This window comes from Narcine bancroftii, chromosome 4, assembly GCF_036971445.1.
Source record: "Narcine bancroftii isolate sNarBan1 chromosome 4, sNarBan1.hap1, whole genome shotgun sequence".
Classification (NCBI taxonomy): Eukaryota; Metazoa; Chordata; class Chondrichthyes; order Torpediniformes; family Narcinidae; genus Narcine; species Narcine bancroftii.
In genome coordinates this window covers 99,084,961-99,104,601 of record NC_091472.1, presented here as the reverse complement: position 1 = coordinate 99,104,601, position 19,641 = coordinate 99,084,961, and the positions used below count along the sequence as shown (strand labels likewise).

The 19,641-nt window shown below is 39.2% G+C and overlaps 1 protein-coding gene across 6 annotated transcripts in view; it reads right to left on the bottom strand.

The window, feature by feature from the left end:
- tmem181 (transmembrane protein 181) overlaps positions 1 to 19,641 on the bottom strand; it is a 171,510-nt gene that overhangs the window by 33,285 nt on the left and 118,584 nt on the right. For all 6 annotated transcript variants that reach the window (XR_011355951.1, XM_069932165.1, XM_069932170.1 and 3 more), the window contains 3 exons: positions 5,522 to 5,579; positions 3,309 to 3,411; positions 666 to 717 (listed from right to left, as the gene is read on the bottom strand). Coding sequence is in view for 5 of the 6 variants with exons in the window: in XM_069932165.1 (XP_069788266.1) it covers positions 666 to 717; positions 3,309 to 3,411; positions 5,522 to 5,579 (213 nt within the window). In the remaining variant the exon portion in view is untranslated. The remainder of the gene's footprint in view (positions 1 to 665; positions 718 to 3,308; positions 3,412 to 5,521; positions 5,580 to 19,641) is intronic.

Sequence of the window (19,641 nt, the reverse complement as noted above, 5' to 3'; positions counted from 1 at the left end):
TATTGATGCTGCTGCATCACAACACATTTTGTGATTTTTTTTCTTAACAATAAATTCTGATTCTGGTCCATAATATCTTTGCCAATCTAGTACTCATCTACACAAATCCATTTCCCAGTACTTATCCCCCAGCTTTCTATGCTTGACAAATTAAATAATCAATTCCGTGACTTGTTCATGACAATCAATACTGGTTCTGATTCACCTTAGTCAGAACTTCTTCTCGTTACTGTCTTCAGGAAGAAGACAGAGAATCCTGAAATCCAACACCTCTATATAATTTATACTCTTGTCACTTCTTTTTACAAAGTACCTGAATGCAAGCATTTTGGTGCATATTACTGTACGTATGATAACAAACTCATTTATCATTATATTCAAACAAAGGCAGTGGCTTGCACACTTGTATGAGCAGTCAGACTCCATTTATAACTAGAATTCATTTAATACCTAAAAGTGTGTTGCAGGGACCCATTGTTCTTGAGAATATTGTTATTTTTCAATTCAAATATAGCTTGAGGAACTCAGTGGGTCAGGCATCATCAACGAGTTGAAAAGTTCAGCCAATTTCAGCTTGAGACTCTAATATCAAGACTCAGCTTGACACTGTTTACTCAAAATCCCAACTCCTGCAGTTTTTGTGTTTCTTCACAGATACCACTTACCTTATTATCAATACAATAAATGTTAGCCCAGTCAAAAATTTCAGTCGGAGATCTGAAACAAAAAAAGACAAAGATATATAGTTGGTTGCTGCTCATCCAAAACAAGTTTTGGACATGACTGGAATGAGTAGAGTAAAACAAGAAACTTAATAACAGGGAAGATTCCATCATTGATACCACACTGTGTGCAATCTTTCACATATATTCTTTGACCGAAGTGGAATTAAAAGGATATTTTACTTATTTTTCATGCCAACTCTTCAATGAACATTAGGATGATTGGTGCTCGCTTCAGCAGCACATATATTAACATTAAGATGACTGTAGTCTTTAACCATATAACCATATAACCATTTACAGAGCGGAAACAGGCCATGTTGGCCTTTCGAGTCCACACCAGTTCACTGATTTTGTGCGCCCTCTTCAGGCAATGGTCCCGGTAGATCACGTTGATGGGGGAAGGGGTGAAGGGAGATCTAGCGCTATCCTCGGTTTTCCCCCCCCCCTTCCATAAGAATTTCCTTATTATTTTCTTTAGCTCCTTGAAGAATTTCTCTGTTAGGTGAATTGGTAACGATTAGAATAGGTATTGTATCCTTGGGAAGATATTCATTTTAATTTAATGGCAAACATTTAGCCTGCAACACATCCCATTTAGTTTTTTTGATGACTGTATCTAATCTGGGAAATAGACACCTTCATGTCTGGACTACAAATATTGTTCCTTCCCAGTAAAGTTAATGCTCTCTTCTACTGGTATTAGATCCAGTCCACCTTACTCAAAAATGACAGAGGAAATAACAAGAACAAGTAGAAGACTGAAGAATGTAGGAATAGCAATGACCAGAGTGAGAGCATTTCTTTGAAAGCTGCAGATGTTGGAAATACAAAATAAAAACAGAAAGTACTGGAAACTCTAAGCAGGTCATTCTGTGTCTGTGGAAAGAAAACCAGAACATTTCAGGTCCAAGATTCTTTGTCAAAAGTGGGAAGAAGAGACATGAAACACAGAGAGGAGAGGAGAGGAGCTGACAATAAGAATGGATTAGATTACAGGAATATTCTTGGTGAACAAGGCAAGACAGAAAACTGATCAGAGAATGGAGGGGAACCACAAAGTGGGCTTTCCAGGAAGTGCAATTACAATGAATTCAACAGTGACTGAAAATTAATTAAACACTCCAAATTGTGAAATGTTCAGCGGGCCAGGTAACATTTATGAAAGGAGAACCAGAAAGCCCAAGGTCAGTAATCCTTCATCAGAACAGAAAGGTGTGCAGTATTTCTTGCAATGCTAACAGCCGTACCACTGGCAAGAATAACACGAGTGAAAACAACATTGAGATGACAGCATTCAAACCCTCAGAAAGGGAGAGAGATCCAAGTTCTGAAAAGTGCAAAACCATAGGGTGGTAATTGTAGATTATTACAAATATCTAACATTAAGTGGCATGGAATAAGTGCAAAAAGCACATAGCATGAAAAACTCTTAAAATCCATTCAAAATAACTTTTTTTGAAATCCCAACTATTAGCCACGACAAAAGAGGGGACACTTCTTGATGGGTTTGAATGGTGAGACTGGGCATGTAGAAGGGGAGTGCATTATGGCAGTTGTCATAATTCAGTTAGATTTGGAATTAAACAGCCATGATCTATCATGTAATGAACTAAGGGTAGGAAGACCTTTCTCTGTCAGTATGGAATAAATGGTTTCCTTTTATGTAGGTGAAACCTGGATCTTGTATGTAAATAATGGGGACTTGAATTACTATAAATACATAGTAAAGAACTGTTCTCAATTTGAACAAAAATTAACAAAATTAGCAACAACCACCAATTGGCATTTGGTGTATGTGCTCCTGTTTATACAGGGACATTAACCGAGGAACAAGCTAGTTTAACACACGTATTAGTCCACAGGTATTTGGACATAGGATAAATTTTAAGTTTGCTTTAAAATAACATGATTAATCAACAAACCACAGAAGGATATCACTAGTGAGAGTTCAGTGCAACAAACACAAGAAAAAAAGATACACAAAAGGCTTCAGATGTTAGAATTTGGAGCAAAAAGTAAATTGCTGGAGAAAGTCAGCAGGGAACGGAGCATCTGTGGAGGGAAAGGGATGGTCAACGTTGCAGGTCATCAGGACAAGTGCAGAGTCTCAAACTGACACTTTGACTATCTCTTTCCTTCCACAGATGCTGATTGACCTGATGAATTTCTCCAGTTTTTTTTTTAATTACTCAAGAACATAAAAGATAGCAGTCAATCCCTCAAGCCTGCCCTGCCAATCTATCCCTACCTTAAATATAGCCAATGATCTGGTCCCATGGGGCAGAGAATTCCAGACATTCAACACCCTCTGAAATTTCTACGCAGCTCACTTTTAAATGACCAGCCACTTAACTATGAACTATGTTCCCTTGTTTGTGGCTCTCCCACTAATCCAAACATCCCAACACCAATCCCATCTGCCACCCTCTTGTATGTTTGAAAATGGGCAGCAGGGTCATGTTGGGCCAAGGGCCCATTTCTTGCTAAACAATTAACTGATACTCGTGCAACTAGGCCTAATCTTTCTCATTTTGAACATAATATCTTACACAGGTGGTTCATGAGGCAATACATTTAACTTACCAAAGTATGGCATATTTTTCAGTTCAGAGCAAGCTCTCACAATCAGGAAAACCAGGTACAGTATATACAAGGAACCCACTATCAGAAAGAAAATCTTCAATCCCTACAATCAAAAGAAAAACAGAATCAAATCACAAACACCCTGAAAATAATAATGCAAGATTAACAGCAAATGACCCAATATAAGTAAACAAAAAATGCATTTTTGTCACCCTTATTATTCTCAGGCTTTTTGCTCTTGTTTTACACACAGCAACCTCCTGAAAAAGTTATATCTAATTTCATTTAATGATACAATATGGCAACAGGTCCTTCCAACCCACACTGCCCAATTACACCCATATGACCAATTTACAACCTAAAGCCAGAGCACCCGGAGGAAACCCACGTGGTCACAGGGAGATTCTACAAACTCCTTACAGATTAGTGGCAGATTCAAACCCGCGTCCTTGGCTCTGTAATAGTATTGCGCTAACCATGATTTGTCTTCGCAAACGAAGACAAATTTAGGAAGGGGGCTGTCCACATCTGCTGCAGGCTCACTGGTGGCTGACGAGGCCAATGCAGGACAGATATGCCTAGCTCCATAGGCTGGAAGGGAAATTCTGTTCTGGGTTTGGTGCTGCTGTGTCACAGTTCTTCCTCCATCTCCTTTTGCCCCCAAGGCTATCCCTGTGTGAATCCTCGAAGGAAACAGACTGATGAAGGGTGTGTCACCAGGCCACGTGATTGGAGGCTAAAGTAGACCACTGGCAATGGTCAATGTGACAGACCCCAAGGGATTACTTCAGAGAGTCTTTGTTACTTCTTTTTCAGAACTCCTCTGTCACATTGGCCAGTGGAGAGTTCGGCATACAGCACAATCTTGGGCAGGCGATGATCCTCCATCCTAGAGACCTGCCCTGCCCAGTGTAGCTGTGACTTTGACAGCATGGTCCTGATGGTGGTAATCTCCGCCTGTTCGAGGACTTCAATGTTGGTGATTAAATTACTCCAATGGATGTTAAGGATGGTGCGGAGGCTCTTAAGTAGTTGTAGGTGGTGATGGTAGGTGGACCATGACTAGGAGCCTTACAGGAGGGTGGTCAGTACAACGGCTCGGTACACAATGATCTTTGTGCCTTTCTTCAGATGCTTGTTGCTCCAGACTTTTTTGTACAGCCTGCCAAATGCGCTGTTTGCCTTTGCCAGTCTGTTGTCAACTTCTTCATCAATAATGGCATCTGATGAGATGATGCACCCCAGTTAGCTGAACTGGAGGACTGTCTTCAGCTCTGTCTCGCGGATGGTAATGCAGGGAGGGTGGTACTCTTCCTGAGATGCAGGCTGATGGAGAACTTCTCTTTTCAAGCTGACTTCCAGTCAGAAGAGTTCGACAGACTTCGCAAAGCATGATGTTATATGCTGCAAGGCTATCTCCATATAACCTCTACACTCATTATATGACTATCAAGGGTACAAGGGCAGTGAATATTTTGCCCAGGACACTGATTTAAAAAAAAACTCTTGCACTTTTCAAATAGACTGTAAGGCTTCAGCTTACAATCTCATTTAAAGTACTGCTGGAAATGCAGTTAAGCATAACAGAGCAGAAAGGTTATTGAGCCAAGATGAAACTAAGTAAATTAAATAAATAGGTAGCAAGGAACATTATACAAAAATAAATATTCTGATGACATTTGATTAATGGTAGCCTACCAGCATGGAGCATTTTAACTCAAACACTGTGGAGTATTACAACATTGTGTTTATAGAATGGAAAAATCAGATGTAATACAACATCTATTTTGCTTAAAGAATTTCACCAGTTAAGCGTTTTGTAAGAACAAAAAGCAAAGGGAAACAAAATGAATGTTAGGTCAAATCCTACCTTTAGTAATTCTACTCAAACCTTTCTTTTTCAATCCAAGTAGCATTAATATTCACACTCACAATCAACCAACCCCCCTCCCCATGCTTCCACAATGTTTTAATGGTGCCAGCAAACTACTGAAATATAAAGGCCATTTCAATGTATACCTGTGGAGCTTTTACTTTGCAAACTCTGTTGGCTATTCCAAGCAAGGTTAAAAGTTACCATGTTTACCACAATTTAGAAATCTACAACCGGTCTATACACGCAAATAAAATTTTTTCACTGGAAGTCTTTACTCAACACAAGGTGCTTGTATTAATCGAGCAATAATTATTAAGCTATGTTAACAATTCCTCACCTGGAAGTTGCTTGTGTCCACTCTGTATTGATATGTAGGGTCATGTAACTCATTAACTCTGAAAATGTTCCAAAAAAAAGGTTAAAATTAAAATGGAAAGCTGCAAGTGCTGGAATCTGAATAAAAGCAAAATAATAAATTAATAAATTAAAGATGCTACGGTTGTTTAATTTCCTCTCTAGGTGACATGACTGGACCTGTAATTTTACATTGGACTTGGTTGTGGCTAGAGGCTACCAGCCAGTGAAATGGATTCTGGAACCTGGATTAGAACATTGCTGGAACATACTGGATTCCAGCTTTCGAATCAGCAGAGAGCCCACGAGTAGCTCTTGATCACACAATGCTAAGACACTGGAAACACTCCCAGCTGCACTCTTGCTTTTGCAACTACTACTGCTGGAGTACTGAGTATGGTTCACTTCACTTATCATCATGGCTTGACTTACAAGTGAAGATTTAGGAAGGAGGCTGTCCACGTCTGCTGCGGGCTCTTTTTCGGAGCCCCTTTGTCACAGTAGCCAGTGGAGAGTTCGCCATACAGCACAATCTTGGGCAGGCAATAATCCTCCAACCTAGAGACATGCCCTGCCCAGCATAGCTGCGCCTTCAACAGCATGTTCTCGATGCTGGTAACCTCCGCCTGTTTGAGAACTTCAATGTCGGCACTCCAGTGGATATTAAGGATGGTGTGGAGGCAGTGTTGGTGGAAGTGCTTAAGAAATTGTAGGTGCCAACAGTAGGTGACCCACGACTTGGAGCCATACAGGAGGGTGGTCAGTACAACACCTCTGTACCCACTGATCTTTGTGCTTGATGTTCCAGGCTCTTTTGCACAGCATGCCGAATGCATTGTTTGCTCTTGCTAATTTGTTGTCAACCTCTTTATTGATCTTAGCATTTGATGAGATGATGCACCCTAGGTAGTTAAACTGGTGGTCTGTCTTCAGCTTAGTCTCACTGATGGTAATGTGGGGAGGGTGGTACTCTTCCTGAGGTGCAGGCTGATGGAGAACTGTTGTCTTCAAGCTGACTTCCAGTCCAAAAATTCCAATATCTTTACTGAAAAAAATTCACCCTGATGACAGACAACAAGCCTCTTAGTTTGATCCTGGGGCCACACAAAGATATACCTGTACTAGCTGTGGCCAGAATTCAAAGATGGGCCACGCTACTAGCGGCATATAACTATGATAGAAAACATAAACCAGGAACACTCAACAGCCATATCATGCATGCCGCTACCCGAGACAGAACAACAATAAGAAATTATTAAATGGACACCAGAGGTAGCAGCCATCAACCAAGAACAACTTCAACAACTGTCGATTACAGCCCAGATGATCACAAAGGAAATCCGAAAAGAGGCAACATTAAGCAAGATCTATACTTCACCCTTAATGGGTGGCCCAAATCTGAAGTCATCCCAGAAGATCTAAAACCTTACCATACAAGCCGCCATGAACTATCGAAGAAGGATGTTTACTATGGGGTACCAGTACAATTATTTCAGTCAAATGGCAAACTACCATGTTATCAGAACTGCACCACATCCATCTGGGAATGGTACAAATGAAGGCACTGGCCCGATTGCATGTCTGCTGGCCCTCCATAGTCAGAGACATTGAAACAACAGTAAGTATGTCAATCAATGCAACCAAAAATGCCGCAAGCTGAAGCTAACCCATGGAACTGGCCATCCAAATCCTGGCATTAGATTCATGTAGACTTCGCTGGACCATTCATGGGTGAGACTTTCCTAACAGTTGTGGACACACACTCCAAATGGCAGTAGTTTCGCAAATGAAAAACACCAAAGCAGATCCCACGATTGACTGTCTACGAGCTATCTTTGCCACTTACGGATTGCTTCGTGAATTAGTTACAGACAATGGACCTCAATTTACATCAGAACAGTTTAAGAAATTTATGAGCGACAACAATATCAAACATATTTTGTCCGCACCCTATCACCCAAATACTAATGGGGAGGCAAAACGTTTTGTACAAACATTCAAAAAAGCAATGAAAACCATGAAACTTCTAAATTTCTCCTGAACACACAAAATCGCAGATTTCCTACTGGGGTACAGAAACATTCCACATTCTACCACAAAATGCACCCCAGCAGAACTAATATTTGGTCACAACCTGCAGACCAGGCTGTCCACAGTTCATCCAGATCTGGGTTTCCGATTGCAAAAAACAGCATTGCCACAGACCTCACCTAGAATATTGGAAGTGGGCGAGAGTGTTCTGGTACAAGATTGTAGTCAATATAAAGAGCCATGGGTGGTAGGAGTAATCTTACAAAAATCAAGCCCCTGCTCATACTCTGTTCTAGTAGGGGACAGATTGTGGAAGTGACACGTTGACCAATTACGAGCATTGGCTGACACTAAGAACCATGAACTGGACGAGATGGAACCAGACCTGCTGTGGCCTGCCCCAACCATCCCACCTCTCAGGCCGTGAGGTGGGGAGTAGAGATGGTCGAGGAGCCGAGGAGTCCAGTAACTGAGACATGCAGCCAGGAGCGCAGTCACCACTGAAGGTCAGCGAAGGCGGACAGTTGCTGCCGACTTGACTGCCGACCCGACCATCTACGGGTCTCGAGCAAAAACTGGCACAGCGAACCACCCCGAGGCGGTCCAAAAGAGAAAGAAGACCACCTGAATGCTTTAAGGACTATGTGCCCTGATTATTATTGAACACTTGCCCTTTTATAATTATAGTTACTCATGAGATATATTCTAATTCTCACTTGTAGTTCTGGGTCTGATGTAATCTTAATAGTTCGAAGAGGACCAGTCAATATTTACTGCACGGGGGAAAAGCTGGAAATCATAACCCTGTGTGTCAGTAGCCAGGTTAGTCCAACAGAAGTAAGGATGAGAAAGCATCACGTCTCCAAGTCTAAATTGTGTGAATGCATACACAACACCCCTCATCATTTCATAAACCTCTATAAGGACATCCCTCAGCTTCCAACATTCCAGTAACAATAAACCTAGCCTATCCAAACTGTTCTTGATACAGTCTTCCACTCCAGGGGATATCCTGATGAATCTCTTATTCAATCTCTTTATTGCTAAATTTCTTGTCCTTCCTGTTTTGTGGCTATCAGAACTGTGACACACTGTCCCAATTCCTGCACTCTTTGTCCTGATTGACGAAGATAAGCATGCCAAACTCCACATTCACCACTCTGTCTACCTGTGATGCCACTTTCAGTGAACTATGTACCTGTATTGCTTGGTCTCTTTGTTCTACAACAAACTACAAGGCACTGTATTTTGCAAGCCCTGCCTTGATTTAATTTACCAAAAGGCAACACCTCATACTTCCCGGAGTTAAATATCATTGGCCGTTCCTTGACCAGTACCCTAGTTGATCTATGCCCTGTTGTAATCCTTGACAGCCTTCCTCATTGACCACTATACCAACAATTTTGGTGTTATAGAACATAGAAATTTACAAGCAGTACAGGCCCTTCGGCGCACAGTGTTGTGCTACCTAATAACAATCTAACAACTGCCTAGAATTTTCCTACTGTATAATTCTTAATTTTTCTCAATTCCATGTACCTATTTAACAGTCTCAAAAGATCCCATTATACCTGCCCCCATCAATATTGCCAGCAGCACACACCATGCGCCCACCACACTCTGTTTCGAAACTTACCTCTTGCATTCCCCTTTGTACTTAGTCCTAAACACCTTAAAATTATGCCGCTTCGTGTTAGCCACTTCCCTCTGGGAAAAAGCCTCTGGCCATGCACGTGATCAATGCCTCTCATCATCTTGTAGAGCTTTATCAAGTCATGCCTCATCCTCCGTCACTCCAAGAAGAAAAGACCACTCAACCTCAACTATTGTAAGCTTGGGACAGATGTGGCAAGAAGTGAAGGGCTCAGGAGCATGGTGTGTGCAAGGAACCAGCTGAGAGTGTGCCTTAAAAAGAACTTGGAGGGCAACTGAACGGTTAAAAGGGTGTGATTTGTGGGAGTGAGAACTTGTGGTAATTAGCAGGGACAAATAAAAGGAGGGGAAGCTAAAGAGGAGAGGCCAGTGTGTGAGTGGCCCTGGGTACGAGTGGGACTAAGAAGTTTTGGCTCACGGGATTTGGTGAACAGAGGCTGAAGATAAGCTTGATTCCAAAAAGGTAAGGTCTTTGATTTTAAGGTAGGAAGGGTTAATGGAGAGAGCTAGAGCAATGGAATGCTCAGAGTGCTGCATGCAGGAAATCTGGGACAGCACAAGTGTCCCTGATGACTACACCTGCATGAGGTGCATCCCACTACAGCTCCTGAGAGACCATGTTAGGAAGCTGAAGCCCAAGTTGGATAAACTCTGGATCATTTGGGAAGCAGAGATAGTTACAGAAAGAGGCTTCAGGGAGACAGGTAACTGGATGACTGTTAGGAGAGGGAAGGGGAAGAGGCAGACAGTGCAGAACATCACTGTGGCCATTACCCTCAAAAACAAGTATATTGGGGCGTGGCAAGATGGCATAAGGAACAGTCGTGCCTTCCAGTCCTCTCCTGACTCTTTGTTATTGTTTTGTCTATAAGTGCCCGTTAAAACTTTTTAAAAGCTTAGAAATAGTTAGAGGTGTTGAATCAGTTTCTAATGGTACAACTGCTGAAAAGAAGTAAAAAAGAAACGGCATAGATCGTTAAGAAACTGCATTTCCCGAGGTTATCTGAGCCTACCTGTTTACAAGAAGCCAGGACTCAGCATGGAATGGATCCAGGAAGAGAGGTACAAGATTCGGCAACGGAGCTCTGCTCTTTATCGGTAGGGCTCTTTAAAGATGGCGCCCGGCGGCCCTTGGAACAAAGGGCTAGCCAGGCACGTGCGCGTGAATCAATGCCCGTTGTGAGCGCTGTCAGTGAATCTTTGACAGCTAGAACAGCTGGGACGCTGCCAACTGAAGACCCGACTCTGAAAAGACGCTTACCGATCGATGTAGCGGTGGCACTGCGAAATGCACCACCAGTAATGAAAACTTCAACAGACATCGATGTAATGAAGGCATTTGACATAATATGGGTTAAGGATAACCCTGGCCATCAGCCTCCAGATACTGCTGAGGAGGTTGTGGCAGGGGTTTCCACACGCAGTCATACTGTAAGAAAAGCAGTTAAATCAAGGGAAGGAATAGAAGACCCTTTGGCTATACAGAAACAGCAAGATCCTACTGTGCCTGAATCTATTCCAGTAGATAAGCTTATTAAGAATCTTGAATCTAAGTTATCCTCTACAATAAAAGAAATAGGTAAGGCTTTAGTTCAAGTTAATACAAAGCTTAATACTTTGCTGGACATTAATACCCAACAGATGGTTGATTATGGAGCTTTTAAGCTTGAAACGAGCGAAAGACTTGATGTTTGTGACCAAGGCATAGTCGAGGTACGAGATCAAATACAAGATGTAAATAAAACAATTGAAATTTTACAAATTCAGAATAAAAATTTAGCGAAAAAGGTTGATTATTTGGAGAATCAATCTAGACGGAATAATATAAAAATTGTTGGTTTGCCAGAAGATATGGAAGGATCAGATCCAAGAAAATTCTTCACTGAATGGATTCCACAAGTGTTAGGACAAGATAAGTTTCCGGAAGGCTTAATATTGGAACGTGCCCATATAGCTTTGAGAAGAAAGCCTTTTCCATGACAAAATCCAAGACCTGTTCTGGTTCGTTGTTTAAATTATTATGATAGAGAGACAATTTTGCATGTGGCTATAAGAAACGCACAACAAAGAAGATCTCCTTTGATGGTTCAGAACAATCGTGTTTTTTTTAAATCCGGATTTGAGTCAAGAAGTTATGTCTCAACGACGTGAATTTAATCCTGTGAAAGAAGTGTTGTGGAAAAAAGGATATAAAGCAACATTTAGATACCCTGCAGTATTGAAGATTTTTCAAGATGGCTATCAACCAAAATTTTTTGATAATCCTAAGGAAGCTATGGACTTTGCTCAATTATTGCCAATTACGCAATTTCAGGAAAGACGTAGTCCACCACGGTCTCCAAAGAGAGTTGAGACGCAAGATAGGAACCAAATTCCAAGAAGAAATGGAAACAATGGTGGTCGGAGTGATAAAGTTGATTTAAATAAAAAAAATTTCTGAGAAGATTTTAGACAATGATGATAGTTTAATGTGAAACGGGAGTTGGGAGAGGGAGCTGGGCAGGCATAATTTTCCAGAAGTCATCAGCTACGTGTGAGTTATCTCACACCCAATACCTTGTGGGAGTTACCGCATTGAGCGGTTGAGACAGGAGGAGATGGTTGCAACCTCCTACCTGTTTTTTTTTCATCAATTTTTGGATTAAGGAGTGAAGTTTTTTTTTATTATTATCTTTAAATTTTTTTTTCTCTCTTTTTGTAGTTTTAGGGGGGGATAAGGGAAGGGAGTGTTTTTCTTTTCTTTTTTTTCTCCTCTTTTTCTTTGTGTTATTGTAAGTAATGTCTAAACTTAAATTTGCCTCTCTTAATGTTCAGGGTTTAAATAATAATATTAAGCGTAAGAAAGTACTTGCTTACTTAAAAAAATTAAAAGTTGATGTGGCTTTTTTGCAGGAAACTCATTTAACAGATAGGGAACATTTGAAACTTAAACGTGAATGGGTTGGACAAGTTTTCTATTCTTCATTTAATTCAAAGGTGAAAGGAGTGGCAATTCTGGTGCATAAAAATTTACCATTTCAGTTACAGAATGAAGAGAAAAATGGAGGAAGATTATTAAAACTGAATTGTACAATTTTTAATGAGGCTTGGACTCTGCTTGATGTTTATGCTCTAAATGTTAAAGATACAGCTTTTATTGTAGATGCGTCTTTATTACTTGGACAAACGAATTCTAATGTGATGATTGGGGGAGATTTAAATGTGGTATTGGAGCCTTTATTGGACAAGTATCCAAGAGTAATTAAGAAATCTAAGATGGCAGTACAAGTGACTAATATGATGAAAGATTTGAATTTAGTTGATATCTGGCGAAGACTTAATCCTACAGAGAAAGATTTTTCTTTTTATTCTTCACGTCGTAATTTCTTTTCAAGAATTGATTATTTTTTTAATTTCAACACATTTGCAGGATAATGTTATATCTGTGGATTATAAGGCAAGGTTGGTCTCAGATCATTCATTATTTTTATTAGAATATCAGAGTTCACAAGATGTTCAGAGAACCCCAAGATGGAGATTTAACACTATGTTATTACAAAAACCAGAATTTATTAGTTATTTAAAAAAACAAATTGAGGATTTTATTAGTAATAATGTTAATTCTGTTTCTAGTCATTTTGTTCTATAGGACGCAATGAAAGCTTTTTTACGAGGTCAAATTATTAGCTATGCATCTAAAGTAAAGAAAGAGAGAATTAGAGAGATTGAAGATTTAGAGAAAAAGATAACTGTTAGTGAAAAAGAATTTCAAAAAAATACTACTGAAATGCAAAAGAACCAGTTAACTAATTTAAAATTAAAGTATAATGAATAACAAACATATCGATTTGAATGTTTAATGAATCGAACTAAACATAAGTTTTATGAATGGGGCGAGAAAGCTCATAAAGTTTTATCATGGCAGTTAAAAAAAGAACAATTATCCAGGATTATACCAGTAATTAGAAAAAAATCAGGTATTACTTTTAGACAAAAAGAAATTAATGAGGAATTTTGCAATTTTTATAAAAAATTATATACGTCTGAGTGTAAAGATATAAGTGAAGATGCAATAGATTCTTTTTTGAAAAATATTAATTTGCCACAGCTGAATCAAGAAGATAGACAAGAGTTGGATAAATCTTTTACAGAGAATGAAATTGAAATGGCTATAAGAGATATGCCAAATGGAAAGGCACCCAGTGAAGATGGGTTCTCTATAGAATTTTATAAAACTTTTTATGTTGATACATCTTCTATTTATAAAAATGCAATACAGAAAATTTATAAAACTTTTCAATTACCTGAATCTTGTTCTAATGCAATAATTACGGTTATACCAAAAAAAGATAAAGATCCTTTACAGGTTTCTTCTTATCGACCAATATTGTTGTTAAATGTAGATTATAAAATTGTAGCTAAAGTTATGGCTAATAGATTGGCTCAATATTTACCTAAAATAATACATAAAGACCAAACAGGATTTATAAAAAACAGATATGCATCTGATAATATTTTGCGACTAATTACTTTGATAAATAAATTTAAATTTCAAATGAATTATCCAATAGTGGTTTCATTAGATGCAGAAAAGGCTTTTGATAGAGTGGAATGGAAGTTTTTATTTAAAGTACTTGAGAAATTTTGTTTTGGTTCTTCGTTTATTGGATTGATAAAGGCTTTATATAATAGTCCGAAGGCTAGAGTTGCTACTAATGGACAGATCTCAGAATCTTTTGATTTAACAAGGTCTACTAGACAAGGATGTCCATTGTCACCTGCTTTATTTGCTATAGTTATTGAACCTTTGGCACAGTTAATACGTCAAAATGAAAATGTTAAGGGTATGAGAGTTTTGAATGAGGAATATAAGATTAATTTATTTGCAGATGATGTTTTATTATACCTGGTGGACCCTGATATTTCTTTACCAGCAATTCAAGAATCTTTAGAAAATTATGGTCAATTATCTGGCTATAAGGTAAATTGTGCTAAAAGTGAAATTTTGTCAATTTATAAAGATTATTATTCAATATATAAAAATATTACGAAAATGAAGTGGACAAAACAAATGAAATATTTGGGAATTGATGTCAATACAGAATATCAAGATTTGTATTCAATTAATTACCTTCCCTTAATAAAAAAAGATTAAACTAGACTTGATTAGGTGGAAGGACTTACCTTTAGGTTTATTGGGGAGGATTAATACTATAAAAATGAATATTTTTCCTCAGATGCAATATTTATTTCAATCAATTCCTTTTTTTTTGTTTTTTTAAGGATTTATACAAAGCAGTTAGAGAATTTTTATGGAAGGGAAAATTTCCGAGGGTAGCAATGAAAAAATTGATGTGGGACTTTCAATTTGGAGGTTTGAGATTACCAAATTTTCAATATTATTATGAGGCAGCTCAATTTAAATTTCTTAGTGCACTAATGAATATGGAGGATCCGCCCAGTTGGACAAAGATAGAACTGCCAGTTATTTTAGAAAAATCTCCACATGAATTTTTGTTTCGATGGAATAAAAATTTGTTACGAACTTATGATGTACCAATATTGAAACATTTATTGAATCTACTAAACTTGATAAAATGGGGCTTAAAAATAAATGGTCTGGGCGATTGCCATTATATAATAATCAACTTGTTCCTTTTACGGTCTCCAATATCACTTTGAAACAATGGGAAAGGAAAGGAATAAAAAACTTATCTGATTGTTTTTTTGAAGGACATTTTTGTTCTTTTGAGGAAATTTGGTATTAGTGGAAATTCTGTATTTGTGTACTATCAGTTAAGATCATTTGTAAAACAGATATGTGGTCGGCAAATGACTTTATTGCCCGAAACTAGCTTTGAGAAATATGTACTTTCAATACCAGAAAAGGGGTATATATCTGATTTGTATTGTATTTTACAAGAAAATGAAAGTAAGAAAGATTGGGATAAAGATAAGTTGAAATGGGAAAAAGATTTAGGTTCTACAATAGCTGAAGAAGCATGGATGGAAATTTGTCAAAACAGTATTCAGAAATTGATTAATGCTAGATTAGCAATGATTAATTATAATTTTATACATCAATTATATTTAACACCAGAAAAATTTAAAAAATTTGGTGTTAGTAAGTCAGATTGTTGTTTTCATTGTGACCAGACAGCCAGTACTTTTTTACATACTGTCTGGTCCTGTGACCGATTGCAACAGTTTTGGAAAGGTATTCAATCTATATTTAATAGATTATATAATATTTGAGTTGTATTAGATCCTGATATATTTTTATTAGGGAATATGCAATCATTAATTGATTCAGGATTAAATGATTATCAGATTTCTTTTATCTATTTAGCTTTAGCAGTGGCCAAGAAATGTATAGCGTCTACTTGGAAAGATAGAAATATACTAACTTTGGACAGGTGGTATTTAGAGATGAAGTCTTGTTTAATTATGGAAAGGATATCTTTTTCAATTCAAGATAAGATGTCTTTTTATAAGTTGAAGTGGACTCCATTTGTTAAGTATATGAAATTAAGTTTGATTTAAGTATGTTCTTAGATGTGATATTTTAGATCTGATAAATCTTTTTTTTATTATTTTTATTTGTCATTTTTTTGTGTGTTTTTTTAAATACATAATATTATTAATTTTACTAATTCTTCACTCTTTATTTTGGGGGAGGGGAAGGGTGGGTTTTTTTTAATATATATATAGATTTTTAGTTCTTGTATATGTAGGGGGGGTTAAATTGAATTAAGTTAGGTTATTAATATTGTATTGTAATTATATTATTTTATTTTATATCTTTTCTTTAAATGTAATCTTTCTTTTTATTCCTGTGATAAAACCTTTAAATAAAGTTTTAAAAAAAACAAGTATATTGTTTTAGATACTGTTGGGGGGGGGGGGAAGAAAATCTACCAGGGACAAGTCGAGGTGGTCAAGTCTCCGGTACAGAGGTTGGGCCCCCCTGGCTCAGAAGGGAATGGGGTAATTGAGGACTCAATGGTTAAGAGAGCAGATAAGAGGTTCTGTGAACAAGATCGAGACTCTGGGATGGTATATTGCCTCTCAGGTGCCAGGGTCAAGGACATCTCTGATCAAGTTCACAGCATTCTGGAGTGGGAGGGTGAGCAGCCAGATGTTGTGGTCCACATGGGAACCAATGACATGGATAGGAGTAGGGATGAGGTCCTGAAGAGGGAATATTGAGAGTTAGATTGAGAGTTAGGAAAGAAGTTAAAAAGTTGGACCTCGGGCATGGTAATCTCAGGATTGCTGCCTGTGCCATGCGCCAGAGAGGGTAAGAACAGAAATTTGTGGCAGATGAATGTGTGGCTGAAGAGTTGGTGCAAGGGGCAGGGATTCAGATTTGTGGATCATTGGGATCTCTTCTGGGGAAGATCTGACCTGTACAAAAAGGACGGGCTGCACCTGAACTGGAAAGGGACCAATATCCTGACAGGCAAGCTTTCTGGAGCTGTTGGGGAAGGTTTAAACTAGTTTGGCAGAGGGGTGGAAATCACAATGTGAGTGCAGAGATTAGGGTAGAAGGACAAAAGCATGATGCTATGTGCTCTGAGTTGGTGAAGAAGGACAGGCAGGGGACAAAAAGGTAGCCAGTTAGAGGGGTTGAAATGTGTCTATTTCAACGCTAGGAGTATTAAGAATAAAGGGGTTGAACAGAGCATGGATCGGTACATGGAACAACAATGTTGTGGTCATTGAAACTTGGCTGGAGGAAGGACAAGATTGGCTGATGCTGGTACCAGAGTTTAAGTGTTTTAAAAAGAATAGGATGGGATGTAGGAAATGGGGAGGGAGTAGTATTACTAGTCAGGGATAGCATCACAGCTATAGAAAGGAAAACACTGCAAATGGAGTGTCCACTGAGTTGGTGTGGGTGGAAGTCAGAAATAGGAAGGGAGCCATCATTGTGCTGGGAGTAGACTATAGGGCCCCAAATAGCCTTTAGGACACCGAGGAGCAGATAAGCAGGCAGATTTTGGAATGATGTGGAAAATATAGGGTTGTAGCTATAGGTGATTTCAACTTCCCTAATATTGACTGGCACCTACTGACTGTAAGAGGGATAACTGGGGCTGAATTTGTCAGATGTGTACAAGAAGAATTCCTGACATAGTATATGGACTGGCCGACGGGATCTGGTTCTGGTCAGGCGGCAGAACCAGATGGGAGAACATTTTGGTAAGAGTGACCACAACTCCCTTAGCTTCCACATAGCTATGGAAAAGGATAAAAACAGTCAAAATTTGAAAGTTCTTAACTGGGGAAGAGCTAATTATGAAGGGATGAGGCAGGAACTAGCGAGAATAAATTAGAAACAGATGTTTAAGGGTGGGCTCAATCTTGCGAGGTTGTGGGCTTCGTGGGATTCACCAATTACCACAGGGCACTAAAGGGGAACCCACCCATCTAAGAGAAGCCTGGGAGACTTACAGGGAAGGAGACCACAGCAGTGGACCAGTGAGGGGCTCAGTGGCTGAAGGACACACAGAGGGTGCTGGAGACTGGCTAGTGGAAAGCAGTTATCAGAACTGGCATTCAAGAGGGGGCTGAGGGGAAGAACTCCTGAAAGTGCCTCTGGCACTGAAAACTTCCTGATTGAATTGGAGGCTCTGATCTGAGAGGTCAGATTGCCTGCTGGATTGAACAGGAGGCCGTGTGGCTGCAGAGGTTACAGGAGTACAGGAGGAGAATCCATAGACACTAGATGTCTCAGAAGGGACAGTCTTTTGCTTCTCTTTCTCTAATTATTGGGGGCTAATGGCGCCTCTTTGTGTGCCTTAACAGCAGACAAAAGTTGACAATTTTTTGTGTGCTATTACGTTTTGTGTATAGACAATTATTTAAGGAACTTGGATGTTTCAAAAGGGATAGAAAAGGATGAAAAGGAGAGAAGCAGTGGCATTGATAATAAAGGACAGTATCACAGCTGCAGAAATGGAGGGCGATGAGGAGGGATCATCTACTGAGCTGCTGTGGGTGGAAGTCAGAAAAAGGGATGCAGTTTTGAGTCTAATGAGAGAATTCTATGGGCCCCCAAATGGCCACTGAGAAGCAGATAAGTAGGCCGATTTTGGAAAGGAGCAAAAAGAACAGGGTTTTGTCATTCCTAATAGTGACTGACACTTCCTGAGTGTAAACAGGTTAGACAGGTCAGAATTTGTTAGGTGTATCCATGAGGATTCCTGACACAGTATGTTGACAGGCAGACTAGAGATCATACTAGAACTAGTACTGGGCAATGAACTTGGTCAGGTGACAGACCTCTCAGTGGGTAAGCATTTTACAGACAGTGACCTTGAGCATAACAAGAATGCCAATGAACAAGGACAGGCACAGACAAAATAGTAATGTTTAATTGGGGAAGAGCTCATTACAAATAGTACAAGTAAATTGGAAACAGATGTTTGCACAATACTGCTGCCGCAAAACAATAAATTTCATGACACGTATTCATGACAATAAACCTGATACTGATTCTGAAACAAATCCTATGGCTGTCAGTTTTCAAACCCTATTTTCCAGCATTCATTCCTCTATGCCACAGTGATTGAGTGTTCAACTAAATATTTGCCTCCACTGTGGGTGGTTGTTTTCTCGACCCCCTTTGTCCAAGTCCAGGGTGGTGCTCTTTTCTTCAGCAAATGTACAGCAAAGAATGGAGGGCTCGGACACTTTCATTTCCTGGTACTCCTTTATTCATACACAAGCTTCATGGAAGGTCCTGCAAACTCCATAGAGAATCAAGGAGCTCCCCAAACATACACATGCATGGATTTAAATTTTCCAACACTATTTGACATTAACCAATCTCAAAACAGTCTCCTCCTAGGCAGTAGGCACTTTTTCCCATCAGTATTAAGCTATGCAATGTCCATCTACATGATGTACCATATTGTGACCAATCACACAGATGTGTTCCCCTCCTCTAAGGTATTTTTACAGTTCTGATTCCTCTAATTCCTGTAAATCTCATGATTCTAAAGAGAAACAGAACTGTTGGAAAGTTATCAGACAGGTTGTTGTAACCAGGGAACACACATTCCAGAGCCCCTTGCTGTCCTTGGTCTAGGCTAATGGAATTTCAGTTTGGCTGTCATTGCCAGGCAACATATTCTAGCACCCCCCCCCCCCCACCCCACCACCCCCTCACTGTCCTAAAGTACTTACAACCATCTCTGTATTCTTTCACAAAGCACCAAGGCACATTTAGGCATTAATTAACATTAATCAATCTACACCCATCTCCACCAGGAAGACCCTTACTTCCAAACAACCACATCCTCAAGTATATTTCAGATGTCAATTACCTTCTGGCTAAGAAAAATTCTTCTTCCAATCCCTTGTAAATGTCCCACTCCCTTCCTTAAATTTAAGCCTTCTGTCATGGACACCTCTGGTATGGGGTAAACATAA